This window comes from Amphibalanus amphitrite, unplaced genomic scaffold, assembly GCF_019059575.1.
Source record: "Amphibalanus amphitrite isolate SeventyFive unplaced genomic scaffold, NRLGWU_Aamphi_draft 000304F_arrow, whole genome shotgun sequence".
Classification (NCBI taxonomy): domain Eukaryota; kingdom Metazoa; phylum Arthropoda; class Thecostraca; order Balanomorpha; family Balanidae; genus Amphibalanus; species Amphibalanus amphitrite.
The window spans coordinates 311655-339647 of NW_024881799.1; the positions used below are offsets into that span (position 1 = coordinate 311655).

A 27993-nucleotide genomic window follows, 5' to 3' on the forward strand; every position below is an offset into this window, starting at 1 on the left:
TCATGGACCAGAGCTTTATCAAAACAGCTTCGCATACAATATAGGACAGAACAGATTAGGGAATAACAACACCAAAGCAGTGTCCCAAAATTTGTTGTTTTGGGTGGGAAACGACATCCAAATGAAAATCATTTCGCACTCTCACCTCCAATTTTGAAGAACAATTTTCCACTCCCAATATTACGAAGAAAAACATTAGCGTGAATATAATCGTTGTACATCTAATATTTTATCACGCATGTATAAAATTTAATGCTATTGATCTTTTCCCACTCTTTTTGGGCCTCATCTTGGCCAGCAATTTTCCAATCTTATCCCCATTTTTGGAAAGCAATTTCCCCTCTGACACCCAAGCCGAAATGCAATTTTGGGACACTGCACCAAAGACATCTTTCCGCCGTGTACGGTTTGGCAGCCTTGGCAAAAAGACGATCACAATATAACGCAATGCATACAAAACAGAGACGTTACAAATCTCCGGCTGGGGAGAAAACTGAGACCTTACTCGTCGCCGCTGGCGTCAAACGCCGACCACTGACACACCCGTCATGGCATGGCCAGCCTGATACAAACCACCCTCCTCACCTTCCTTTGCTGGGGACGGGGTACAGTTGTGCCCCTTGGTCTTCACTCGTCACTTCCCGCGCCGCTCCCCCGACCTCATCACACCGCTCACAGCCCTCCCATGCCTCCCAGTCCTCCCAGTCCCCCGAAGCCGCCCTCAGAGCGTTGCTTCTCCTGGCCCTCGGCCCACGCCTTCTTGATCGTCCTCTTCATCTCGTCATCTCCCTCGTCATACATCTTCTTCATCAAGTCCATGATGCCGGCAGCCGGGTCGCCGCCGGCGTCAGTCTTGTCGGGAGATGAGTACTTGGCGGCGCGTGCCTCGTCGGCCGCGCTCTCCGCCGCGGTCACGTGCGACCACGACTGAGAGGAACGCTTGGAGAGCATCACCAGCACACAGTCTGGCGGGGAGGGCGGGGGGAGGTCAGAACACCTGGGTGAGGGGAGAATATAAAAAACTACTGTCGCCGACAAACTGTCGTTCGGAGTTCTTTTCTGGTTGGATGTGGACTGTATTTTATTTGGTGAGTTTGTGCGACATTCGTAGCCCGCCCGCCTGCTATGTGAGCTCCTCGGTTTTTGATATTCGGCGATTTTCAGTAGTAGATAGACGTGAAGATTTCCCGTAGAGGATTTATTGAAGTATACGCGAAGCAAGAAGCGGAAGCAGTTGTGAAGAAAACCGGTAGATGAAACACGCAGACACGGAGCACAATTCACATTCACTGTACAAATCTGAAGCACTGACACTGCCCCGCCGGGCGCGGCTGCGCGCAGGAGAGTCGGTCTGCGCGCGTGCTTCTGTACTCTGTCCCCGCTCAGCCGGGCGAGGCGTCGAGCGGGGCAGATCAGTCCGTGCGCACAGCGCGACGGTCGAAGTGAGACTCTGCCGGGGTCGTACGTGACCCACATTTTATACGCAATGCTTAAGACGTGTGCAAAACGAGTGCGAACTTGCACTGCAGCGGGGAGGTGGCTGAAGGCGCCAGCTTGGCGGCCTACGTGCCTTAAAACGACGTGTCTTTAATTTATATCTCGGTCTCGGTGGCGGCCGCGGCGCTGCTGCGGCTCGGCAGCGTCGGCGGCACGCGTACCGACCGCCGGCCGCGTCTGCTCGCGGCCCCGCCCTGCACGATGCCTCACAACTCATCCTGAGTCTGGACGGGGTGACGGCGGTGCGGCGGCGGGACGGCTGCAGCGAGCGGCGGCGGCGCCGCGGTGTCACGGCGGCCGGCCGGCTATCACGGCGGCACAGCGGTAGCGCGGGTTGGTCCGAACACTTTCGTCGGTGACATCACTCCACCCCCGTGTTTGACCACAGGGAGAACACAAAATGACACGATCACCGACAAAGACGTTCAAACAAGTACGATTTACACGCCTAAATCGAATTAACTACCAAACACAAACGGCCGTTATGCGCGAGTTACGAGGCTCATATTCACAAAGCAAAACACGAATGAAGAGTGAGTGCGTCGGTAAGCACGTACGCGCACAACACTCTTCCTTACTTTAACTGGTTCGGGGGCGCTGGCTGGTCAGTCCTTCGTCAGCCAGCATCATTTCTTGTTTGCGTTCGGTCGGCTAATGAGATGGCTGAGGAGGCGACGGGGCAAGTTCCAGAAGCGCCACCTTCGTGGCAGGCCGGGTATACGTACCACCTGCTGCCGTCTTGAGCTGTACGGCGCGGACTCGGCCGTCAGGCCCCGGGAACACTTGCAGCACGCGCGCCAGCGGCCAGTGACCTCGGGGCGTGCCAGATTCTGCTAGCAGCACCACGTCGCCGACTGCTAGGTTCCGTCGATCGGCATACCATTTTCTCCTGTGGATCAGGGTATGGAGGTACTCCCTTTTCCATCTTCGCCAGAGATGGTCCGTCAGTGCTTGAACGTACCTCCATCTTTTTTTGGAGTGCAGATCCTGGCTGCTGAAGACTCCAGGGGGAAGACAACGGCTTCCCCTCCCCAAGAGATAATGGTTCGGTGTGAGAGCTGTCAGGTCTCTCACATCGTCTGTGACGTGTGTCAGCGGTCTACTGTTGATCATGCTCTCTATTTCGCAGAAGACAGTTGACAGCACCTCGTCTGTTGTCACCTCGCCGCCGAGCACGACCGATAGCGCTCTCTTGACTGCGCCGATCATTCTTTCCCATATGCCGCCCATGTGGCTCGCGGCTGGTGGGTTGAAACACCATTCGATCTGCTGCTGGCTCAGCTCATCAGAGATCTTTTGCTGATTCCACTGTGTTAGTGCCTCTCGGAGTTCACGTTCACCGCTTTTCAGGTTTGTTCCGTTGTCGGAGAAAACCTTCTTTGGACGACCTCGGCGTGCCACGAACCGTCGGAAGGCCATCAGGAAGCTGTCAGTATCCAGGCTGTTGGACACTTCCAGATGAATGGCTCGCGTGGCCAGACACGTCACCAGCAGGCCGTACCTTTTTTCCGTCTTGCGGAACCGCCTGACTGTGAGCGGTCCGAAATAGTCGATACCCACGAAGCTGAACGGATGGGAGGTGTTAAACCGGTCAGCGGGAAGATCGGCCATTCTTGGAGGCTGAGGTCTCGCCCTTCTCTTGCGACAGATGGCGCAGTCGATAAGGACTCGTTTTACCTGCGAACGACCCCTCGGAATCCAGAATTTCTGGCGAACTTCGTTCAGGGTGTGTTCTGCGCCGGCGTGCATGAGCTGACGGTGCGTTTCGTAGATGACCATCCTCGCCACATCAGAACCTGCTGGGAGTAGAATGGGATGGCGAGCGTCTTCGTCCAGTGGGGCATTTCCTAGTCGCCCCCCGACTCGTAAGATGCCATCAGCGTCCAGGATTGGTGACAGGTCGGCGATGCCGCTCTTCTTGTTGAGCTGCTGACCCGCCTGTAAGTGGTGCAGCTCGGTCCTGTAGGCCTCCGCCTGCACCATCTGGAGGATGGTCTTCTCCGCGTCATGGAGCTCTGACACGGTCAGTGGGCCTAGGTTTCGCTGTCGCTTCTGCTCGCCTTTCAGCTTCGAGTTGCGGAGGAAGCGCAGGATCCAGGCCACCGTGCGCTTGTATTTTGTCCAAGACGAGAATTTGCTCGGTGTCGGCAGTGCTGCCTTTGGATCCCTCACCGTGACTGTGGCGAAGGCTCCAACTTTCACTTCTACGTCTTCTTCAGCCAGCTTCTGAACGTGAAGCTGCTCTGGCCACCCTTCTTCGTCGCCTCGGAGGAAGTCTGGGCCGGATAGCCAGAGAGGGTTGTCGGCGAGCTCCTTCACTGTCTCACCCCTGGAGCACAGATCGGCTGGGTTGAGTCGTCCTGGGCAGTGACGCCACTGACCTTTGTCTGACAGGTCGTGGATTTCTGCCACTCTGTTTGAGACGAATGTATGGAATCGTCTGCTCTCGTTGCTGATGTACTGCAGGACGACCCGGCTGTCGCTCCAGTAGGTGACCTTCTTGACTTGATCTGGTATCTCCTTTTGGAGCGCGTCCACCAAGCGCACTGCGAGCACTGCTGCCTGCAGCTCCAGTCTGACGATCGACAGTCTCTTCAGCGGTGCAACTCGTGTCTTGCTCATGATGAACGAGCAGTGATGCGTGCTGTCTGGTGAGGTCGTACGGAGATAAGCGACTGCTCCGAACGCTCCCTCTGATGCGTCGCAGAAGACATGAAGCTGACGTGCTATTGTGTCACTTGATGTTGGACGGAGGCAGCGTGGGACACTGATGTTTCTCAGTGCTGGCAGTTCTTGGAGCCATTCTTCCCATTCTTTCTGCTCCTCACGATCCAGCTCGTCGTCCCAGTCCAGTTGCTTGGTCCAGAGCTGCTGCATGAACATTTTGGCTCTGATGACGAAGGGCGCGGCGATCCCCAGAGGATCGAAGATCGACGCAGTCCTTTGGAGGACTCCCCGCTTTGTCATCGGGACGCTTGAGTCTCGGAATCTGAAGCTCAGACTGTCCTTTTCAGCGTCCCAGACCACTCCCAAGGCGCCTTGTGTGGGCAGCTCCGCTTCTGTGAGGTCTAGTTCCGGCTGGGCGCGCTTCTCTCGGGGAATGCTCTCCAGGACGCGCCGCGAGTTGCTTACCCACTTAGATAGATGGAAGCCGCCTCGGGAGAGTGTCTCTGTCACCTGCTTCGTCGTCTTCAACGCATCATCTTCATGTTCTTCTGATCGTAAGAAGTCGTCCATGTAGAAACTGTTCTTCACAGTTTCCACGGCCTTCTTTGGCAGCCCGCAGTCTTCTCCATGGTCCGCGACTGTTCTTTGGAGGACGTAGTTGGCAGATGCTGGAGACGATTTGGCGCCGAAGATGGTCACCTGCATCTCGTAGATGTCTGGTTCTCTAGTTTGATCCAGGTCGCGCCACAGGAAGCTGAGCGCAGGTCGGTCCTTCTCGATGACACGGACCTGGTGGTACATTTCTTGGATGTCTGCCACCATGCCGACTTTTTCTTCTCGGAAACGGAGCAGGACGCCGGTGAGGTTCTTCAGCAGGTCTGGTCCGGTCAGGAGTTTGTCATTCAGCGATGTCCCGTGCGATCTGGCTGCCGCGTCGAAGACTATCCTGAAGCGGCCTGGCTTATTGGGATTAGTCACGGCATGGTGTGGCAGGAACCAACGTCTGGGCAGGCGGAGCTGCGCCTCCTCCCTGGACAGCTTTCTGGCGTGGCCCTTTTTTACATATGCATCGATCGTGGCCTGGTAAGCTGCTGCTTTCTCTTGATCGTTTACCAGACGCCTCTCGGTGCCGTGTAGTCTCTTTGTAGCCATCACCTTGCTGTCTGGAAACGGCGTGTCGTCGTCAGTCTTCCAGAGGAGGCCAGTCTCGTAGCGGTTGCCGGTTAACTTGGTGGTTGTTGACTCTAGAAGCTCTTGCGCTCGACGGTCTTCTTTCGACTGTGACACTGACCTTTCATACTTGGCTCCGAAGGATTCAGTTGTCCACCAGTCCTTCAGCATGTTATCCAGTTCCTCGTCAGCAGTGGAGCCTTTCTGGATGAACATCGCTCTTCTAGTTCGTCCATGTTTTCCAGGGTGCAGGTCGGACACAGCGCCAGTCAGGGTCCAACCAAAAGCAGTACGTACAGCTATCGGTTGGCCTGGTTGACCCACCCGGACCTCTTGCTGGATGACTGCTTCGCTGACGTTAGCTCCGAGCAACAGTTCCACCTGTCCATGGGAGCACTGAGGAATGTCCAAGTCCTTGATGTGACGCCACTTTTCCCGCTGCTTCTTGCAGACGTTCGGCATGGAGATGTCGAGAGATGGAACAGACCACGCCTCAGGCACGATGATTCTTCGAGTTTCCCCAGGGGCCACAGAGCTCAGCTCTAGCTTCACTCTAGTTGATGCTTGAGGTTTTCCAGTTCCTTCAACTGTCTGAAGACACAGCTGTTCGTCTTGTCCTGTGATTCCCAGTTGGTTCAGCACAGCTTCACTGCAGAAGGAAGATTCTGACCCTGAATCGAGAAGAGCATAGGTGTCACGGTGAGTTCCTGCCTTCTTTCCATGAATTCGAACTGGAACGATTTGTAGAAGAGTTCCGCCCGTCTTTCCGATGGAGGTAGATGCAGCCACCACACGTACCTCTTCTCCTTCTGCCGCTGAAGTTGTTTCATTGGCAGGCCGACTGGCTACGGCTCCCGAGCGGTCGGTGAGGGGCGTGGTTCGTTTGGTGCTGCCATGTATCAGCTGATTATGGCGTCTCTGGCACCCATTTACACCACAGAGCTTGGTGTTGTGACATTCTCTGGCAAGATGTCCCCTTTGCAGACACCAGAGGCACAGTCCCTTGTCGAATATTAGGTCGATTCTTCTTTCGACGTCCAGATTTTTGAACTCACGACACTGGTGCAGTCTGTGCTCACCACCGCACTTCGGACACGACGCATTCCCACCTGGTTTCTGTGCCGTTGATGGAGAGGCTGGTGACGAAGTTGCGGTAGCATGCGCTGCTCGCTTAGTCGTCTGGTCTCTGGTTCTCCCTCGCCTGTCACTCGGCGTTTCAGCGGTTTGGCAGAGCGATGCAATTTGGACCTGCTTCAGCAGCCAAACGTCCAGGTCGATGAGTGATGGATGTCTTGGGTGGAGTTCGAGCACATGTTTACCCCATTCACGCCCTAGATATTCTGGAAGTTTGACCACCGTTCTTCTGAGATTCTCTGTGCTGTACAGGTCCGCCTCATATCCTTGGGCCTGCATGAGCGTGACCGCGCAGTGCAGGGCGGAATGGAAGTACTCCAACGATCGAACACTGTTCTTCTGTGGAGGTTCAGCCGAGAACACTTTGTCGAGATGTACCTTAATCACGTCCGTGCTTCGGCCAAAACGATCTTGTAGAGTTTTGAGGGCTTGTTGGTAGAGGTTGCCGTCAAATAACATGCCAGCGATGGCTTCTTGCGCTTGTCCCATCACTGACGCTTGCAGATGAGCCATTCTTTCCGCGTCGCTGAGCGATGGCTGGTCGTGCACGAGCGCTCGGAACAGTCCGATCCAGCGCGGCCACTCAGACGGCTTGCCTGAGAAGGTCGGCAGCTGGAGACGGGGGATGCTCTTAGTGAACGCGGATGTCGTAGGAGCCGGACGTGATGCAGCTGTCGGTCGCAGCTGATCTATCCATGACGTCTGGCTTGTGGACATACCGGGACTGGGCGCCATTCGTGGAGGTTCTAGTTGCGGAGGTTCTTCCCTGATTTCGGTTAGAGGTTCTAGAGGTTCTCTGGGCGTAATGGAGACTGGCTCTGAGAAACGAAGTTGTGATCTGGAGCAGTTCGGCCTTTGAGAAACGCTTTTCTCGGTGATTGGTTCTCCCAGATTTTCATCCATAAAATCGTCTCGCCTGTCTGCATTGAGCTCGGCTTCCATTTCTTCCCTCAGGTCCGCCTCCAGTCGGGCAGCTTCAGCTTCATCTCTGGCTTTCTGAAGGTCTCTCTCGTATTGCAGTTCTTGTTCTTGTTGCCTTATCTTCTGTTCTTGTTCGCGCAGTTCTTGTTCTCGTGTCAGTTGTGTCCTTTCTCGCTCCAGCTGGCGCACGCGCAGCTCCTTCAGTTTGGATGATATCCTGGCTTCAGCTGATGCATGAGAGGCCGCCGAGCTGCCACTGACCTGTGACCTTGCTCGGCGAGCGACGCTACGGGTCATGCGTGACACTGAGCGTCCCAAGCCGTCTTCAGGTTGCCCTCCTCCATCCTCGCTGAAGTCAGTCTGTCTCGTAGAGGTCAGCTGTAGTTCGTCTGTGGTGCTTGTCATGAAAGTCTCGATTTTCTCCTCGATTCTCTCTTTCTCCGTACGAACTTCGTTTAAGTACTGAGCCTCATTTTCTTTTTCTTCCTCACTCTGCGTGTATCCAGAGACACATTCGTGAACGGCCATCAACGCTTGGAAAGCGCTGTCCATTTCTCTGCGGATATTTCCAAACTGGACGCGTGAGGCTCTTTCTGTCACGAGAGCTTCAGCGCGCCGGAAAATCCTTGTGAGAGCCGCCCGATGACGACCTCTCACCTGTCTGAGGTGCCACCACTCCCCGTTGGAGCATTGGCCTTCTCGTGGTTCTTCTCGGGCTGTAGTCACTGCAGCTTGTCCTTGACCTGCAGCGGCTGGTTCAGCTGGTACTTCTTCCATGTCAGCGGTTTCTTCTTTGTCACTTTCACCCATTCGCTCTAGAGACGGGCTTGCTTCTCCACTTGCCATAGTTCAGGATCCGGCCCGGAGGACCAGCAAATGTCGCCGACAAACTGTCGTTCGGAGTTCTTTTCTGGTTGGATGTGGACTGTATTTTATTTGGTGAGTTTGTGCGACATTCGTAGCCCGCCCGCCTGCTATGTGAGCTCCTGGGTTTTTGATATTCGGCGATTTTCAGTAGTAGATAGACGTGAAGATTTCCCGTAGAGGATTTATTGAAGTATACGCGAAGCAAGAAGCGGAAGCAGTTGTGAAGAAAACCGGTAGATGAAACACGCAGACACGGAGCACAATTCACATTCACTGTACAAATCTGAAGCACTGACACTGCCCCGCCGGGCGCGGCTGCGCGCAGGAGAGTCGGTCTGCGCGCGTGCTTCTGTACTCTGTCCCCGCTCAGCCGGGCGAGGCGTCGAGCGGGGCAGATCAGTCCGTGCGCACAGCGCGACGGTCGAAGAGAGACTCTGCCGGGGTCGTACGTGACCCACATTTTATACGCAATGCTTAAGACGTGTGCAAAACGAGTGCGAACTTGCACTGCAGCGGGGAGGTGGCTGAAGGCGCCAGCTTGGCGGCCTACGTGCCTTAAAACGACGTGTCTTTAATTTATATCTCGGTCTCGGTGGCGGCCGCGGCGCTGCTGCGGCTCGGCAGCGTCGGCGGCACGCGTACCGACCGCCGGCCGCGTCTGCTCGCGGCCCCGCCCTGCACGATGCCTCACAACTCATCCTGAGTCTGGACGGGGTGACGGCGGTGCGGCGGCGGGACGGCTGCAGCGAGCGGCGGCGGCGCCGCGGTGTCACGGCGGCCGGCCGGCTATCACGGCGGCACAGCGGTAGCGCGGGTTGGTCCGAACACTTTCGTCGGTGACAACTACAGACTGATTTCTTATTACTGCTTTCACTAGCGACAGCACAGCAGAGTTTGAAATATCTTCTCAATCCTAAGGTGACCGTTTGCAGACGCCACGAATGATGCGTTTAAGGGAATTTAAAGAGAAAGTCCGCCCTCTAGGCCGCTGAGTCATGAAGAGCTGTACTTTGCTACTTCCTAATAAATTCTCTAGTTCAGCAATGACCGTTAGGTAACTGACACCACACATTACTGACCTGTTTTGACCTTGTACTTGCTGGCAGCGGGATCGATAGGCCTCAGCAGGTTGCTCAGCGAGAAGTTGTAGTTCTTGTTGTCCAGACCCTCAACACGCAGTGAAAACGAACTGCACAGAGAGGTCAAGGGCGCTCGTAACATGAGCTAAACCGAAGTAGATGAAAGGCTAAAGACTAGATGAAACTAGATAGTGCAACCTAAGCTTCGTTTTAATATTAGCCAATGAGCATATCAACGTTAACTTGGCCTTTCAAGTCTCATCTGGTAATAGTTTTTAACGTTTTCATATCCACCTTGTGCTCGGTACGGTTGGTATCTTTATTCCGTATCTATGATTGGTTACGATAAGTCCCACGCTTACCAAGTGAATATCTAGATCACAATTCATCGTAAACAAAGTCTAAAAGGTAAATTATTATGAATAAATGAGAAAAATGGGCCTATTCTTTTCACTTACGTAAAATAGCACTGGGTCAAAGATATAATCCGAACTTCCTTTACGACTTCATTCTTGAACAATGGCTAAGAATTTGAAACGAATATAGTTTGAGGTCCATCGGTTTCATGCAGCGCCCAAGAACGAAATCATATTGAAAAACAAAAACTGAAAAGGAAAACACATGCTTCTGTCCCAACGCCCAAATAGAGGTGTAGGGTAGAATCGTAACTACACAGTGAGTCCCGACTCCCCATAGTGGTTGGTGGACCTACTTGTCGGTGAAGTTGCATTTGATGCTCTCCGCGGGGGCATTCTGCACGTTCTTCAGGTTGATGTAGAACTTGACGAACTTGTCCGACTGATCCCAAGCTGAAAATAAAACAAAGTTGGGAGGCACATCCAATGGCATTCGATGCTCATGTCAAATCGAAATACGCCTCTTAATTGTCCACTGTCCAGTATCCGAACTCTGGCCAAAATATGTAACATGTCACAGTGACAAGACCTCTTTCATCCAAATCGAAACAGGCAAACATTGTGCCTCTACATAAAAAGCTGTTACCAGAACCATCAATCATCTGACAAGAATCCGTCAATCATACATTCCCAACTCCACGGCTTTTCGCTGCATGTCCACACATTTTGGCCTCATTGAGCTGGTCCCCCTCCAAAAATGCAGTTTGATAAACCACAGCCTTCCACTTACCATACTCTGTGAGTTTCTTCTCATAGACCCGGTCTGCCGGGGGCTGGACGGGTTTCTTGGCTGGCTGACTGGCCTCCTCTGCGGTCTTCAGCGCCTCCAGTCTGGCCACCTCTGCTGAGAGCAGGCGACGGGTGTTGTCCCGTCGGCTCTGCACCAGCAGCTGACGGATCTCGTCCAGGTCCTGTGACACCTGCGGGGCAGAGATGGAGTTGTCAGAGTCAGGGCACCGGAAATGGGGAGGAATGAAGGGGGGCCGGGATTGGCACATAAATTTAATCTCATAGTAAGACTCGTAACTCATTCAGTCCCATAGCAAGACTGAAGCGTGAATGAGTCGTAAAGACATGAATTCCTCCAGCGCTTTTTGCGCATAATTTTTCACAAGTGTCGCGACATTTTTAGCATGGCGTTGATTTCGTCTATGATTTATTATAAAACGTACGTCATCAGCACTTCTTCCTATTTGCATTCCTTCGTATCCGCTACATTTCGTCCCTAGTTTTTTCACATCGGAAAATCACTCCGTCTACGCATGTATTCGGCCACGAACCTTTGTCCATTCCAATCTACCACACCTGATACCACACGGCGTGACCCCATCACCCTTATCCCACACAACCCGTGACCAGCCCTTGGCAAATGACACCGGGACGGTAAGGGGTCCGCTCCCAATGCCCTAACGCTATCCCACGGATCGCACTCCCGCCCTTTCCCCTATCATTGCATGAAAAAACTTCACACTTTTTGTTGGAGATCCATGGAAAGTCTATCATACAAAAAGGACATCATGCTGCTTGACTGCAGAGTATACCTATATGTATTTGTTCCTTGGATATCAGCACTTGGCTATCTTTAAGAAGAGATATCAAGCACGATTTTTTTTTGCTCCTACTAGCAGATAAATGACTTTTTCCAAATTAGGAAAGATTTAGGATGGGAGTCTAGGTAAGTCAATGCAGCAGTCTGCCTATATGGTTTTGAGCAGACCTGTGACCTGTGAGATTTTCCAGTCACATTTCATGAGTAAGTTAGGGGCTGAGAGGATGGTGGGTGAGGGGTCAAAAGATCCCAGTCTAATGGGCTGGATGAAGACTCATAAACATAGACTTACATAAGATTTGTATGTGGCATGTAGATGGTTTACAGAAGATTTTCAGAAGACAATGATTAGGACAAAGCATCAGTATGCAAAAATTCACAAATCACAAAAACTGCAAATTTTGTTTAAAACTACTACCAGGGAATTTTTTATATTTGCTCAGATTGCTACAATGCATAGAAATATTGAGAAGCAGCCTTAGCAGAGCATGAATAGATAAATACTGATGTGAGAAGAATAAAATACAATAGCACTAGCAGCGCCTTAGAAGTATGTGTTAGTTAAATCACCTGGTACCTATGCATCTTCACATTTTTTTTTTTAACAGTAAGTAAAAAAAATGTTAAAAAATAATTGAATCAGTCCAAACTAAGGGAAGAATTGGTTAGGTTATGTTAAGTATGATAGCAGCTTAGGCAGCTGAGCACTTTGCAAAACATAAAGCAATATCACCTGATAAAGAAGGATTATTTCAGTTATAACTTATACCTACTGTAAAGCTATAAATAACTTACTTCCATTTGGAAATTTGTTCAAACAATATTTGCTGTCCAACCTGAAACAAACAGAAGTTAGTTAGTTGGGTTTCATATATTTGGAAAATGGAAAGTGAAGCACTTACCTTGCTATGTGATAGGCAGCAATTTATTTGTCATATATTAATGTATCAACAAAACAAAGAAGCAGGAAGACATAAAAGCTTAAAAGACTCTAATCAGTCATCAATCAATCTCATCAGTAATCAGCATAAAGCCTAAAGGCACATGATGCTCGACACCAACTTCACACGGCACACCGAGTGCTGCCCATATCACTAGGACCAACCCTCCGCATGATGTCAATCAGACCATGAAGATTCTACGTCATCTGGCCAATCACGTTCCATAACCGCAGCCAAGCCCCTGCTGACCTTGAACGGGATTGGCCGGCCGACATAAAATGGGCCGTACTATTTTCTGGACGATTGGCCAGCTGGCGCCAGCAGAGCTTGTTATATCAGTTGGGGAAACTATGGTAAAATCTGTTATTTTTAGCAGTCTGCTATTTTTAGCAGAAATCTGCTAAAAATGGGTACGCATGTGACGTCATCGTACCCAAATATAGCAGATTTGGGTACGGCCCATACAAAAGCAGATCTGCACCCTAATTGAAGCAAATGCGCATCAAATGCCTGGCAGATTCATGATTAGAATAGTGCTGAGAATGTCCTCTGATATTTTCATTCAGATCCGACTATTTTCAAATAATGAATTTGAAAATAGTCGGATCTGAACAAAAATAGCAGAGATCACTCTCAGCACTATTCTCATCATGAATTTGCCAGGCATTTGATGCGCATTTGCTTCAATTAGGGTGCAGATCTGCTTTTGTATGGGGCCGTACCCAAATCTGCTATATTTGGGTACGATGACGTCACATGCGTACCCATTTTTAGCAGATTTCTGCTATAAATAGCAGACTGCTAAAAATAGCAGATTTTACCATAGTTCCCCCAGTGATATATCAATGCCAGATACAAATAACTAAATATCTATCTTTTAATTTTGAGTGCCATTTCACGTGTTCCTGTCCATCATGTTTATATCAATAATAACATAGCTATTGTACATCACCAGCTGGCCAGCCAGCTGATTTTATCCAGTTGTTAGTACGAACAGTTTACAAATTGCAACCGAGCTCCGCCGTGGGGTAAGGTGGGCAGGGGTTTTCGCACTACGGCTGCGGTTGAGCTACCGTCTGTGGTAGAAACTTCTGGATGATGGCGCGTTTCATACGAAATCTGGCGCAATGTTTATTTGCTTCTGAACTTGTATTGTTATTGCTGTGAACTCTTGAAGTGTGGGAGTGTTTCAATAACAATTTGTGGATTATTTGGGTTTCTTGATATAAAAATCGAATAATATTATGAAGCATTGTGTGGAAACTGCAAATACTGATATAATCAATAGCTTAGTTTGGGAATTGATACACATTTTGTAGAGCTTTGTCTGGCAAATGGTGTAACAAACTTCAAGCCTATTATGATCTGAAGCTGTTGTAACAAATCAAAATTGCTTTGATGTTCCATGGTACCTTGTTGGAAAGACTGGAGCATGGTTCAAGATGATGTGTAAAAATTCAAGATTTGTGCAAAAGCTTATTGACTGAAGAGCGAAAACACTTCTATATGATGGCTCAATCACAATCAAACGTGGAAATGGACGACAAAAGTAGAGTTTCAACATTCCAGCATGTGAGAATAACTTCAGAACTTCATAGTTTTTGTAACATTGCATTCTTCTTTTGTACAGTTCTAGGTTTTGTAAGGGTATTTCAATTTCAATGTGTCAGTTGAGATATTGGTGGATTGCGGATAAAATTTAGAATCATTGCATGGTAGATAGGTACTTGTTCGGAAAAAAGGTATGTGATGAATGCCATTGCCACAAGAAAGTTTTTTTATGATTAAATATATGTTCATTGTACCTACAAAAATGCAAGCTTACTAGCACCTAGTAATTGAATCAAATCGAAAGTATTTGCTATGATTGTAAATATGTACCTGCAAAGTATGTCAATAAATTTGTGTGATGTTGACCAGAGAGCTGTATCATCTGGGCATTTATGTTGCTTCTTACATCAGGTGTTAAGCATAGTAATTATGGATGAACTTTGTGCCAATATCTTCAATTCACAGTGTATGATCCTGCTATAGCTATAGGCATTTGACTCCAGCAAGACCAAGGGCATGAACTTCACAGTTGCACAACCTTTTTCATGTACCACCAGTCACTTGTTTTCCTTAAGGTGCACATGGCAGTGTACACAATAATGCGCATAGGGCCTACACAAAAACAACATGATTAGTGTGGACTATGATGCACAGCATTGTACCATGATTATTTGAATATTCTGATCACTCAACAGTCAGGAGACCATTTTTGAATGTCACATTTATTACACTTTTTTTGTCAAACAAGAGCATGATGACACACATTTTGACAAGCAATCATGGTAAAATTCCAATAAGTTGGACAGCTCCCTGGGCGTCATTTTCCAGGAAGGTACCTCTGCAGGTGTTGTGGTAGGTTAGGTTGAATTGGTTAGGTTAGGTAGGTTAGGTTAGGTGAAGTAAGGCGGTTAGGATCAGGTCAGACCGTAAGACCTGGTCAGGTTGATTTTGGTAATAAGTTCATTTTGTTTTGTTTTTTATCTGTCTTGTTTTGTGTTTTTGTCCCTTATGTTTTGCCCCATAGGCAAGGGTGGAGCTTTTCCAGGGAAGGTGGTGCTGGTGGGGCAAAAAGCTGTCAAACCTGCAATGCTCGGTTGTTAAGTTAGATTATGTGCAACACTGAATCAATTCTTTTAATTACAGAACTAACATTTTGAATTACACAGACATTTCAAAGCTCCTCAATGCGAACAACATAGTGGTTTGCTAAGCAACGAAGCTCTACAAATAAGCAAAAGTTGGAGGGGCAGAACGCTATTTTTTCTCTGACAGCTTCGTAACATGTCACGAAGGCACTAAAACTACTTCAGTACAGGGTGTAACGATTCCGGACATCTATTTTTTCGCCATATCTGTTTGCACAGTTTTCTAATCCTTTCTGATGTTAGAAGTGGGAATATTGGATGAATACGTGCCTCTTCTATCGGTTGGTCGCGACCACAAAAGCCGCCCTTTGTCAAGTGGTGAGGAGAGTCATCAAGATAGCGGCAAGGAAACGGCACCAACCAATCCGCAAATTGACTCGAATTCTTACCAAGTCAGATAATAAGAGATCCCATATCATGGTTTACCGCTACCCGCCCTTTAACTTGGTTCTAGTGCCCTTCAAACTGAAAAAGACAACGAAACTGACGGGAAAACAACCAGTTCACCACCTTTCGCCTCACGCCAGATCGCGTCCACTGGTTGAAGAATGATAAGGGTGAGGTGGTCTGGTTGGATGGGTAGCCGTTCGAGCTATATTATCCTTTGAACCGTCAAATCGGCCATGTATGGGCGGCCAGCCGCTCGAACTTGCTGGCCTTCGCCGCCGTCAAACATCCGGACAATATCCAGAACTGGAGCATGTTCAGCTGCTTAGCGATCCTCCAATAGGACATAGTGTCACATAATACCACCATCAACGTAAGTATTACCGGAGAAACATACTGGCCAATGAATAGTCGGAGGCGCTCAACCAGACGGTATAGGAGGGCTCGGTTTCTGAACGCGCACTGATGCCTGATTCAAGCCACGCTGTCTTCATGCGGGGCGGTGCGCTACTTAAAAAGTCCCTAAAAGAACGGGAAGTGATGCCGATAGAACCTTCAATCATTCTGGGCTAACGCTTATGACTTGGAAAAAGTCGCGATCCCAATTCAATCGAAAACCTGTGGGCTCTTGTTCAGCAGGTGACTGAAGAGACGCCCGCCACAAGCACCACCCAACCGCAGGCACAGGTTTAGACGGCGTTGGTCCGCATCAAAGCCAGTGTGCTGGAGAATCCATTGGCTGAAATGCTCCAAAACATTCGCCACTGTGTGTTTATGAAAGGTGGCTACATGCTCAGTCAAAATAAAAAGTACCACAATGTTTTGCTTTTTAATTACAGCGGGAAGAAAGATGTCCGGATAATTTCGTTACACCCCCTGTAATGTTCAAATGGTTGCTAAATTCGAAATCAGCTCCAAAAACTAGCCTAGAAACATGCTAAACTCGAAAAAGTGAGCCGAGGTCATTAAAGGTCATTGAGCTGACCTGACCTTCATGTGACACCCATCCTAATGCATGGGACCAGTATCATATAACATGTTTCAACGCTTGAAACCACGTAAAGACTGCAAACGCGCGGCTAATGCGAGCCGACATACGCCGAATCGCGATTCGGGCCAAACATGGTCTCGAGAAATAGGTCACAGGTCAAAGGTCATTTGGGTCAGGGTCATGAAATTTTCAGGGTAGGAGTAAAATTGATAAAATCAGGGGTATTGAAAGTTTCGTCGCGATCGGACGGTTTTTACGCGAGTTACTCACGAAAAACCGATGGGGTCCGCTCAACGCCTACCCCTATACGGGCAAGGGAAAAGCGCAACCAAAAAGGCTAAAATATGCACATGCGATAACCTATACTGCGAAAAAAGGTGCATCATTTTTAACGTCGCCGACAAATTGTAATTACCTCAAGCTCAGGCAGATGTATGGTAGAAAATACCCCAACTGAAATATACTACGGCGGAAATAAAATACCCTACGGCGGAGCTCGGTTGCAGTTTGTAAATACGCTGTTAGTACGGCCCCATAAAATCTTCACTCTAGCGATGGAGTCATGGTCAATGATGATAGGCACATTGTATTGTAGGGATCATCTATGCGATTTGTCATTTCATGTTGTCATTTTCATTTATATTGTCACCGCTTTATTAATCAATCTGTTACCTGTTGTCAATTGCGCGTCAAGTTTGTTTGTTATTTGTAAACCGGCCTGCCGCTGGCCTCAACCTTCCTAGTAACCGCTGTGCCATACGCTATAGAACGTGTCGTGCAAAGGTCACGGCGGCACCCCTGAGGCGGCCGCTGCCCGTACGTTTAGGAGCCCATTGTCGCGACGTCATGACTGTGGACAAAGGTCGCGGTAGGGGCTCTCCCGGCAGCCGGACGGTGACTCATACGTTGAGCTTGTCTCTCGCCGCGCCTGCGGGCATATTGGTAGTACTAGGGACGGCCAGCATGTGACCGCGGTTTTCGGCGACATTGTCAATTCGTTTTTCGACTCTGCTGTTCGCTGCAAGACCAATACACATAGAAAACGGCTCGGGCATTTGGAGAAGAGCGGCTACTCTGAGGCGATGGAAGAACACGGAGATTCACACAAACGACCTGACTAGGTTGTACCGGCCACAGTCGACCGAGGTGGGCTTCCGCGCCCTTAAAGACGCCTCTGACTGGCCATTGCGCTGACACCCTGGTCGGACCACGGTCATTGATCGGACCCTGCCACTGGTTCGTGCTCAGGCTGCCTTAGCGGGTAGACCTGCTCGACCAGACGCCCCACTGGTGGGCGAGTGCTCGGTTCCGACTTTCACCGCCGGTCCAACAGCGTTCTGCTGGTTCCCGCCGATCCGGTTACGACACCGCAAGTGCCGTACCGACTCGGGCGTCCCAGGTGGGCGTAACGGTTACCACACCAGTTCGCGACCCCCAGGCTCTGTCAGCCGTCGTACGGCTCTCGGACGGACACTCTAATAGATCAGCCACAGATCAATAGGTTGTCACGGACCGTCCGTCCAGCCACGCGCTACCCACAGCGCAGTACGACAATTGGTGACCCCGACGTGATCTCCGTTGTTCGACCTTAGCCTCTCGTCATGCCCGCGGACAGCGCACAGTCCGGCGCCGCAGCTCAAGACTCGGCCAGCGTTCCAGCTTCAGCCTCCGAGTCAACTCATCGGCCCATGGCTAGCTTCCGGCTACCACCATACTCTCCGGAAGAGCCCGACCTGTGGCTACTGCAGGTGCAGTGCGCTTTCGACGTCAGCGGGGTCGACTCCGACGAGCTGAGGTTTAAGCTCCTCGTCGCAAACCTCCCCGCCAACATCGCCGTCCAGGTCAAGGACGTCATCCGGTCATCCCGGTCTTTTGACGTGCTGTGTGCAGCGCTCCAAGCCCGCCTGGCACAGTCACGCGCCGACCGACTACAAGCCCTGCTCGGCCGCCAGCAGCTCGGCGATCAGAAGCCGACGGCGCTGTTGCGCTCAATGCGCAACGAGCTAGCCGCAGCCGGGGACGCACCGGTTGATACGGAGCTCTTCCGTACCCTATTTCAACAACGGCTACCGCAGCCCGTCCGTGCTGCCCTCGCCCTCCTGCCAGCCGACAGCACGCTTGACGCACTGGCAGAAGCGGCCGACCGGTACCTGGAAGCTAGCGGACCCGACCCACGGCTATCAGCGATCGCGGCACAGCCGTACACACAGCCGGCACCGCCCATCGCTGCTGCAGTGACAGCCCCGGCGCCAGCTGCAACCCCTGCGCTGGACACCGTCATCGCCTCCCTGGTCGCTAAGATGGAGCGCCTGGAGGCCAGCAACCGACGACTCGAGGACGCCGTGCGGCGCGACCGCAGCCGTTCCCGGCCGCGCCAGGCGTCTCGCCAGTCACGCCGCCCGTCACCGGCTCGTCCTTCAACGCCGCCGCACGACGACACGCTGTGTTGGTACCACCAGCGATTCGGCGCCCAAGCGCGCCGATGCAAGCTGCCGTGCTCCTGGATCGCCTCGGAAAACTGAGGCGCCCCGTGCTGATGGCGCAAAGCACGGGCGCCCCTCCTGCCGCGCCACTCCTCTTCGTGAGGGACACGGAGACGGACCGGCAATTTCTAGTCGACACCGGGGCGCAGGTCAGCGTGCTGCCTCGCCGCTGCCTGCCCAACGGGTCTACGCTGACCCCTGCTCCTGTCGGCCAGCAGCTCGTCGCGGCAAACGGCTCACCGATCGCGGTGCACGGCACCTGCCTGCTGGACGTCACCTTGAGTCAGCAGCACCGCCTGAAACATCGATTCTTCGTCACTGACGTCACCACACCCATCTTGGGCACCGACTTCCTGGCCGCACATCACCTCGTCGTGGACGTTGCCAACCAGCGTCTCCTGCGGGACGGCACCGTCTGCGCCAGCGCCGAGCGGTCAAGGCTGTGCTCCATCGGAGTTCGTCTCGTCCGGGAGCAGGCTGCTGCTCGCTTCGCAGCTGTCCTCGCCCGGTACCCGGATGTGACCTCACCAAAACCTGGACCAACACCGGTGAAGCACAACGTGACGCACCACATCGTCACCAAGGGTCCACCGGTGTACCAGCGGCCACGACGCCTCCCGCCGGAGCGCCTTCAAATCGCACGTGCCGAGTTCAACAAGATGCTCCAGCAAGGCACCATTCGACCGTCCAGCAGCAGCAACAGCGGCAACAGCAGCAGCAGCAGCAGCAGCAGCAGCAGCAGCAGCAACAGCAGCAACAGCAGCAGCAGCAGCAGCAGAGGCAACAGCAGCAATACCGGCTCCTCACTGCGGCTTCCCGGCGAGTTCTTCATCAGCAGCCAAGCCTCAGCAGCATCACCGGCCGGTTTCGTACAAGACCTGAAGCGCGCCATGTCTCAGGTGCGGCCGACACTCCCACGTCCGGTCCAGCGCGCCACGTACGTCCCGACGGCACTCCAGACGGCGACACACGTCTTCGTGCGCAGGGACTGTCACCGCTACCCGCTGGACGCTCCATACGACGGACCGTTCCCGGTTACCGAAAGGACCACCAAAACCATCACCATCGACCGTCGACAGAAAAAGGAAGTCATCAGCATCGACCGGTGTAAGGCCGCCTTCCTGGAGACGCCAGACGAATCCGGTCATCGACAGCCTGACCTGCCGACTGTGCAGCCGCACGGTACTCAGTCCAGCGGCCCGCCGGCCGCGCCACCGCTCAGCAATGAGCCCAGCGGCCCGGAGCTTCTGATCTACGGTGACGCACCAAATCGCCCTGCAGCCGTCGCTCGGGCTGACGCTGCACCATTGCAGCCTCAGCCGATACTACGGACGACCCGCTCCGGCCGCGTCATACGACCTCCGGTAAGATATCGCCATGTCACTTTTGTCCGCGACATGTCTGGCGAGGGGGTACTGTAGGGATCATCTATGCGATTTGTCATTTCATGTTGTCATTTTCATTTATATTGTCACCGCTTTATTAATCAATCTGTTACCTGTTGTCAATTGCGCGTCAAGTTTGTTTGTTATTTGTAAACCGGCCTGCCGCTGGCCTCAACCTTCCTAGTAACCGCTGTGCCATACGCTATAGAACGTGTCGTGCAAAGGTCACGGCGGCACCCCTGAGGCGGCCGCTGCCCGTACGTTTAGGAGCCCATTGTCGTGACGTCATGACTGTGGACAAAGGTCGCGGTAGGGGCTCTCCCGGCAGCCGGACGGTGACTCATACGTTGAGCTTGTCTCTCGCCGCGCCTGCGGGCATATTGGTAGTACTAGGGACGGCCAGCATGTGACCGCGGTTTTCGGCGACATTGTCAATTCGTTTTTCGACTCTGCTGTTCGCTGCAAGACCAATACACATAGAAAACGGCTCGGGCATTTGGAGAAGAGCGGCTACTCTGAGGCGATGGAAGAACACGGAGATTCACACAAACGACCTGACTAGGTTGTACCGGCCACAGTCGACCGAGGTGGGCTTCCGCGCCCTTAAAGACGCCTCTGACTGGCCATTGCGCTGACACCCTGGTCGGACCACGGTCATTGATCGGACCCTGCCACTGGTTCGTGCTCAGGCTGCCTTAGCGGGTAGACCTGCTCGACCAGACGCCCCACTGGTGGGCGAGTGCTCGGTTCCGACTTTCACCGCCGGTCCAACAGCGTTCTGCTGGTTCCCGCCGATCCGGTTACGACACCGCAAGTGCCGTACCGACTCGGGCGTCCCAGGTGGGCGTAACGGTTACCACACCAGTTCGCGACCCCCAGGCTCTGTCAGCCGTCGTACGGCTCTCGGACGGACACTCTAATAGATCAGCCACAGATCAATAGGTTGTCACGGACCGTCCGTCCAGCCACGCGCTACCCACAGCGCAGTACGACAGTATATGCATAAATTCTTCATAAAAATTGAAATAAATCCAGAACTTGAGCTGGAGCCTGGAGTTCAAGCTTGAGTTAAGCTCTCTGCCCAGTTCTCACGGCAGTGAAGCCAAACTGGCCACTTTAAAAGCATACATAATGAGGAAAGCTTCGATTTAATTTATTTTACACAAAAAACGAAAATAATATATAAAAGTTGTTGTTGTTTTGGTGTAGGGCGCATAGCCTCTTGGGCTCAGAGCGTCCAGAAGTTGTCTTCACATCTTCTCTTCCTTTTTGTCATGGCCAGGGAATGGAACTAAGCGATCCATGGGACAAGGAAATGCGTTGCCAGGATTTGTCCAGTTAGGATTTATCAGTTTAGGTTGGTATTGCCGTAGTTAGATGTTAGTGATTGGTCAAACTACACTAACTAAAAATAAAAATAAAGTAAATTAAAGAGAAAGAAAAACAAACATCATACATTTCACAGGTTTAACATCAGCTCATACTCATAAGGCCTGCACTCAGCCATCACGCCAATCGTTCACATATGCTCAACATATCCGAGTATATACCAAAAACGTATCAGAGTATATAGAGTAAACATATGTTCCTCTGTTATCCTGTAAGAGGAGCGCGCTGTGTTTCAGCTCGGCCTATCGCACACAGCAATGTGGTCTACACTGATTGTGCACGGTACTGACATAGTCTGAATTTGTGTGTGTGCGACTGTCAGTACCGATATATTGTAGCAGTTTAGTGTACGCGAGTGCCGTGGCGGGTGGGGAGGGAGGGGGAAGCAAATCACCGAGTTAGTAGCAGCTATTTACCATTGTTATAAATCTCTACTCCTTCTACTCCACTCTCATGTTTTCCATTCACTGTCATTCATCATTCATTCATTCATTCATTCTTCTCATTCTCGTCCATATCATACTTTCACAGCATACATCACAGCTCATTATCACTCATACACAGCATAGTAGACAACAACAGAGACTTGCACTAAAATAAACAAAACGGTAAAGACTGTACATATCACAGCCACATAACATAAACATACAATAAACAATATAATCTTAAATTTTCTTAAACAGTTCACTATCGTGTAGAAACTTAAACAAAGCGTCAGTAATATCAGGGTATGAGTCACCAAGTAGAGTACCCAGCTCCATCGGCGCACCATGGTGCCGGCACAGTACACTGAGATGTCTTCTTTGGTCAGCGTAGTTCGGACATTCAATTAACATGTGTTGCACTGTCACGTACTGGCCGCAGGTACTACATTCTGGTCGCACATCACGGTCTATAATAAACGAGTGCGAGATTCTGGTGTGTCCAAGCCGCAGTCGACATAACACTATTTCCTCACGTCGGACATTCCGGCGACAAGACACCCAGTTCCCCGTAACATGCTTTATGCTCTTAAGGTTTGTCTGGCGAGTATCGTTTACCCACATGCTATTAAATTGATCAAAACATGCTGCACGGATAAAAGACACATATTCCTGCACAGACACTTCATACTCCTCCTCGGTCCTATCTAGTAAAACAGCCCGTTTTGCTTGAAGGTCTGCCTGTTCATTCCCGTAGATTCCACAGTGTCCAGGGACCCAAAGGATTACACACCGCAGATTGTGTTCCTTCAGACAATGCAAAGTATCCTTAATGTCGGTAACCATAGGGTGGTTACTTTCATTTGTTTGCAGGGCTAATAGCAGCGAGAGGGAGTCGGTACAAATGACGCTGTTTGCCAGTTGGTTATGTTGGACATAATGTACAGCTTGGAGCAAAGCAACACACTCAGCTGTAAAAATCGAGTAGTCACGTTTCAGTTTCGTTTTATACTGCATGTTTCCGTGCACGAAAGCACATCCCACGCCCCTTTCACTTTTCGAACCGTCAGTGTAAAGGAAATGATATCCAGGGTGTGTACCCTTAAACTCTTCAAAGGCCTGCAAAACATCACATCTCTCCAAATTAGCCTTCTGCTGTTCAATTAGTTTATGTGCGTCACACTGGTGTCGCTGCCATACAGGGTAAGCACTGGCTTTAAGCGTCACATCATTGGGAAGAACTATCCGAAGGTTTCGGGCGACATGTTGCAGACGTTCATAGAAGGGGAATCCAGATATTCGCTTAATATATCCCCACTCTAGGTCAGGTAGAGAACAGGTCCCGTCAATGTAATCTCGACATGGATGTTCATCGTATCCTGTCACTTTTAGGGCATATCTGACAGTCATCTCCCAACGTCGTAGGAAGAGTGGCGGTACATGTGACTCAACCTGCAGTGCCATTACCGGAGAAGTCCGCAATGCTCCTGTAGCTACCCTCAAACACGCGTTCTGTATGCTTTCAAGGGAGTGCACTGCATTGTTTGCTGGTCCATCAAGGACCTGACAGGCATATTCTAGGATGGGACGTATAAGAGATTTGTACATCCTCAACAGAATGGTTCTGTCGGCACCATATTCACGTCCGGATATGCATTTCAATATGGGAATGCGTTTCAATGCTCTGGCTCGAACGTACTGGATATGTTTGTTCAAGTTTAACTTGGAGTCCAGAAACACTCCAAGAAACTTAACATTGTCACAGTATGCAATTGGTTCGTCTTTAATCCGTAGTAGGGAAATGTGATCTAATTCAGTTCTTTTCATATATCGTCCAAATATCACTGCATTACATTTGGTAGGCGTGAAAGTAAATCCCCACGTATCTGCCCACTCCACCAAGGAATCAAGTGCGTTTTGCATGGTTGTTATTAGTTGTGGAAGATGCCTTCCTTGTAACCAAATTGCACAGTCATCTGCATACATAGCATAGGAGAACTCATCTGAAATACCTTCAAAAATATCATTTATCATCAGGTTAAAAAGTATCGGCGAAACAACTCCCCCTTGGACGACTCCATTCTCCTGTTCAAAAATCTGTGATAATCGACCACACTTCACCTGGAAGGTTCTTCCATTCAGGTAGTTTTCCACAAATTTCATCAGTCTTCCACGGAAGCCCAATGTATACATCTTTAGAAGGAGGGCAGGGGTAGACACTAAATTGTAAGCACTTTTAAAATCCAGAAATACTGCCAACGTATATTTGTGGTAGAGGAATCCATGTCGTATCTCTGATTCCAGTCTGATAATGTGGTCGACCGTACATCGTGCTTTCCTGAAGGCACACTGGTATTTCGATAGCACTCCTTTGTTTTCGGTATACCATTTGAGCCTTTCAGCTATCATTCTTTCCATGATTTTACCCATGCATGAGGTAAGTTGAATTGGTCTGTATGACTGAGGGTTGGAAGCCGGCTTCCCAGGTTTCAGGATAGGGACCACGTATGAATGTGACCAGTCTGTCGGAAATATACCTTCCGTCCAGACTGCGTTAAACATCTTAAGAAGTTCTCCGTATTGAGTATTCCCCATATGTTTAAAAAAAGTGTAATGCAGTCTATCCGGTCCTATAGACGTATTTCCACATCGTTTTATGGCGTTTGTCAGTTCAGGTAAGGTGAATAAGTCATTGTAGCATTCAGCATTGTTAGAACGGAAATCAGGCATAGTTCTAATAATGTCATCAACTCGTGTACGAAAATGTTCTGAGTAGTTCTCCTGCGAGGAGATGCTTTCAAAGTATCGTCCAAGTGTATTTCCAACTTCAAAAGTATCATCGATAATACGTCCATCTATACTGAGTACGGGTAAAGGTCTGTTGTATCTCGTTTTCCTTGTGAATTTCCTCAGTATCTCCCACAACCTGGGTAAGGGGGTCTGGTAATTGAAAAGGCTAAGGAGTTTAAGCCAGGAGTCTTTCTTGGCCTGCCTAATAACCTGTCTGGCTTTGGCCTTTGCTCTTTTATATTCGAGTAATAGTCCTGGGACCTCTCTATTTCTCCTAAATCGGTTTAATAGCCTTTTCCGTTCTGTAATCGCTTTCTTGCACTCATCTGTCCACCAAGGACAGCAGTACTTTGCATGTCCAGTTTTCTTAGGTATTGTCTCTGTTGCTGCTGAGACAATAAGGTCTGTCATAACTTTGCAGTTTTCTACTCCCAGTTGATCATCATAGTTGAGTGTACACTTTTCTCTAAATTCATTCCAGTTTGCTTTATTTAAGTTCCATCCATAAAAAATGTCTGAGTCCTGTGAAGGGTCAACAACATTATTCAGTGTTATATAAATTGGGAAATGGTCACTGTCATGAGGATCATCTTCAGTCATCCACATTGCGTGGGGGGCGACTGATCCTGAAGATACTGTCAGATCGATATGGGAGTACAGCCCAGTGTAATCATCAATTCTAGTAGCACTACCATCATTGAGAACATTGAGTCCAAAAGTTCTGATCAAACGTTCCCATATCATTCCCCTTCGGTCACATCGATCCGAACCCCAAAGCATATGACGACTGTTGGCATCCGTACAGATAACCATGGGCTCCGGGAGCTGCTTAATCAGACTTTCCAACTCTTCATATTGTAAAGGTTCAGTGGGGGGTAGGTAAAGAGAACAGATGTGCATGGTTGAGCTGCCCATCCGTATGGAGCAGGCCACAGCTTGTAAGTTGGTGTTCACAGCTATCAGTCTGTGAGGAATCCTGTTAGTAACATATATACACACACCTCCCTGTCTCCTTTCATCATTGCCAAAAACATCATACCTTGTGTAATTCGGCAAGTTAAAATCATATTCATCTGATGGAAGGAAGTGAGTTTCCTGTAAACAGTAAACATCACATGTTTGGGTCATAAGGAAGGGTTTGACAGAAGCCCATTTTCCAATCAATGCTCTACAATTCCATTGCATTATTTTCACCATAGTGTAGTATGTGTTTGCCTCTAGAGTTTAGAGAAGTTTTTTTTTGTTTTTTGTTTTGTTTTTTTGTTTTTTGTTTTGTTTTTTTTTTTGTTTTTTTGTTTTGTTTTTTGTTTTTTGTTTTGTTTTTTGTTGTTTTTTTTTGAAAAAAGAAAAGAAAAACTAACTAGCTACTAGTGAATATACTGTTCACTCTAATCAGTTGTCTGATGCCGCTTGTGAAATATCTACCCATGACTGCTTTCTTGTCATGGGTTTGTCCCCTGCTCTTTCATTGGATATGCCTGCTCTCACAAGCGGGGGAGCGGGGGGTGGTTTGGTTTTGCCTTTTCCTCGTCCTACACCCTTTTGCCTTTGTACAGTCTGCCATTTGGCAGCATCTTTGGTCTTTTTCACTGTGTCTATTGTCTGTGTCAAGTCACATGTCTGAATCATTTCGTCTCCCTCATCTCTTTCCATGGGTTGCGTAATTTCATGAGTTTTCCTCGTATCATTCACCTCCCCTTCATCACTGTCTGTTGTAGCATCTCCCATTGTCTCATCACCTCTCGATCTCTGTAATACATCCCTCTGGGTTTTCTTTACACGTACTGTGTCTGTTGTACTAGCAGCACCTTTAGAGGTACTTTCTGTGATCTGCGACTCAGTCAGTTTTTTGAGCAATGTCATCATCTCATCTACCTTCTTCTCTAGCTTTTCTACCTTTCCTTTCAACTCCTCATCCTCCTGCCTTCCAGTAATATGTGGAGTGCGCACAGTGGCAGCATAATTTCTGAGAGCAGGGGGCTCATGGCGGTCATCGTACAGTTTCCTGGCTTGGCTGAAAGATACCTCCTCTTCCACTTTGATCCTACATATTTCTTTCTCTTTCTGCCATGTTTCACAGTCATGAGATTGACACCCATGATCAGTGCGTCGGCAGTTGATGCACTGGGGCGTGCATTCTCCCTCATGAGGCATTTGTCCACAGTTTAGACATACCTTGTCTTTAGTGCATCGCTCCTGAGCATGCCCAAATTTGCCGCACCGGTAGCACAGCAGGGGGTTTGGTATATACGTGTGCACGTGGTATGTCACATAGTCCATTTGCAGTTTTGTTGGGCAGGATGGTCTGTCAAAGGTAAGTAGCAGGGTTGGGGTCCCTTGTGTTTGTCCATTCACTTTCCTGGTGAAGCGCTTTGCTCCAACAACCCCAAAGTCCTTTAGCCACTGGACCACCTCGTCCTCGCTAAGTTCTTCTAAGTCATATGCACGAATAGTGCCCCGTGATGTGTTCAGCCTTTCATCTTTCAATACTTCACAGTCCTCATTTGCAAATTTCCTAACTTTCAGAAACTTTTCAGTTTGGAGAGCATGTTTCGTTTTGACGAGCAAAGATCCATCAGTCAAAAAACTAGCCTTTTCCAACTTGTCAACATCCCCCAGGACACCTCTAACACCTAACTGCACCCATGGCCAGCCTCTGGATTTAAGTGTTTTCCCCGAGAGGAGTTTGATTTTGAGGTACGACCCGGAGTTTTCATTGTTTCCTTGATCGAAAAAAGATTCATCAGCCCTCACCCGTTTACCGGGCCTTCCCGGCTTCATTTTACATACCGTTGTGCACTGGGATTTTATAAATGATGAACGAATTGAAATTAAACAAAACTGAAACCAAAAACTTAAAAATCCAAGATGTCTTCCACCGCCACGTCACCACTAGAAAGTCAATCAGCTGTTCTTGCCACGTCCTCCCCGCAAGAAATCTGAAGCAAGAGTGTAATATATAAAAAATACAAATACACCAACCTGAAGCGCCTCAAACCCAAGGCCGCTCAAACCTGAACCCGCCTCGTGCGCGCCAGCTTCGGTAAACTTCGGCGTCGTAAATGTCGCAGGACCGCGAGAATAGTCTAGAAAATCAAAAAGTAAACGGCTAGTAAAACAAAGATGGGCTTAGGAAACATATATTCTTTGCAAGACATGTAAGCCAATTCGCCTTTTGTGCATTGGTGTTGAGCAAAACAGCATGAGTG

The 27993-nt window shown here is 49.7% G+C and overlaps 1 protein-coding gene across 9 annotated transcripts; it reads right to left on the reverse strand.

Moving 5' to 3' along the window:
• LOC122387978 (calcyclin-binding protein-like) lies at positions 1-27834 on the reverse strand. Of its 9 annotated transcripts, none has more exons than XR_006257716.1 (7): positions 27767-27834; positions 12096-12136; positions 10482-10671; positions 10048-10144; positions 9336-9445; positions 382-965; positions 1-72 (listed from the first exon to the last, which is right to left on the reverse strand). XR_006257716.1 is itself a non-coding variant. In XM_043378697.1 (6 exons), the coding sequence occupies exons 2-6, from the start codon at positions 12099-12101 to the stop codon at positions 673-675; spliced, it is 696 nt and encodes a 231-aa protein (XP_043234632.1). In that variant the 5' UTR covers positions 12102-12136; positions 27575-27767; the 3' UTR covers positions 1-672. The 9 variants fall into 9 exon arrangements, 6 of the variants coding, with proteins under 6 accessions (XP_043234632.1, XP_043234633.1, XP_043234631.1 ...); XR_006257715.1 differs by lacking the exon at positions 27767-27834 and adding an exon at positions 12406-12439; XM_043378697.1 differs by having other exon boundaries at positions 1-965; positions 27575-27767.
• Positions 27835-27993: the final 159 nt, after the last annotated feature.

What these genes read in the sequence shown, in the direction of transcription:
- LOC122387978 (XM_043378697.1), bottom strand. An exon ending in AAATGCAACTTCACCGACAA is followed by an intron (nt 9,446 to 10,047) that starts GTAGGTCCACCA and finishes CTCTCTGTGCAG; the next exon opens with TTCGTTTTCACTGCGTGTTG. An exon ending in CAAGTACAAGGTCAAAACAG is followed by an intron (nt 966 to 9,335) that starts GTCAGTAATGTG and finishes CCTCCCCGCCAG; the next exon opens with ACTGTGTGCTGGTGATGCTC.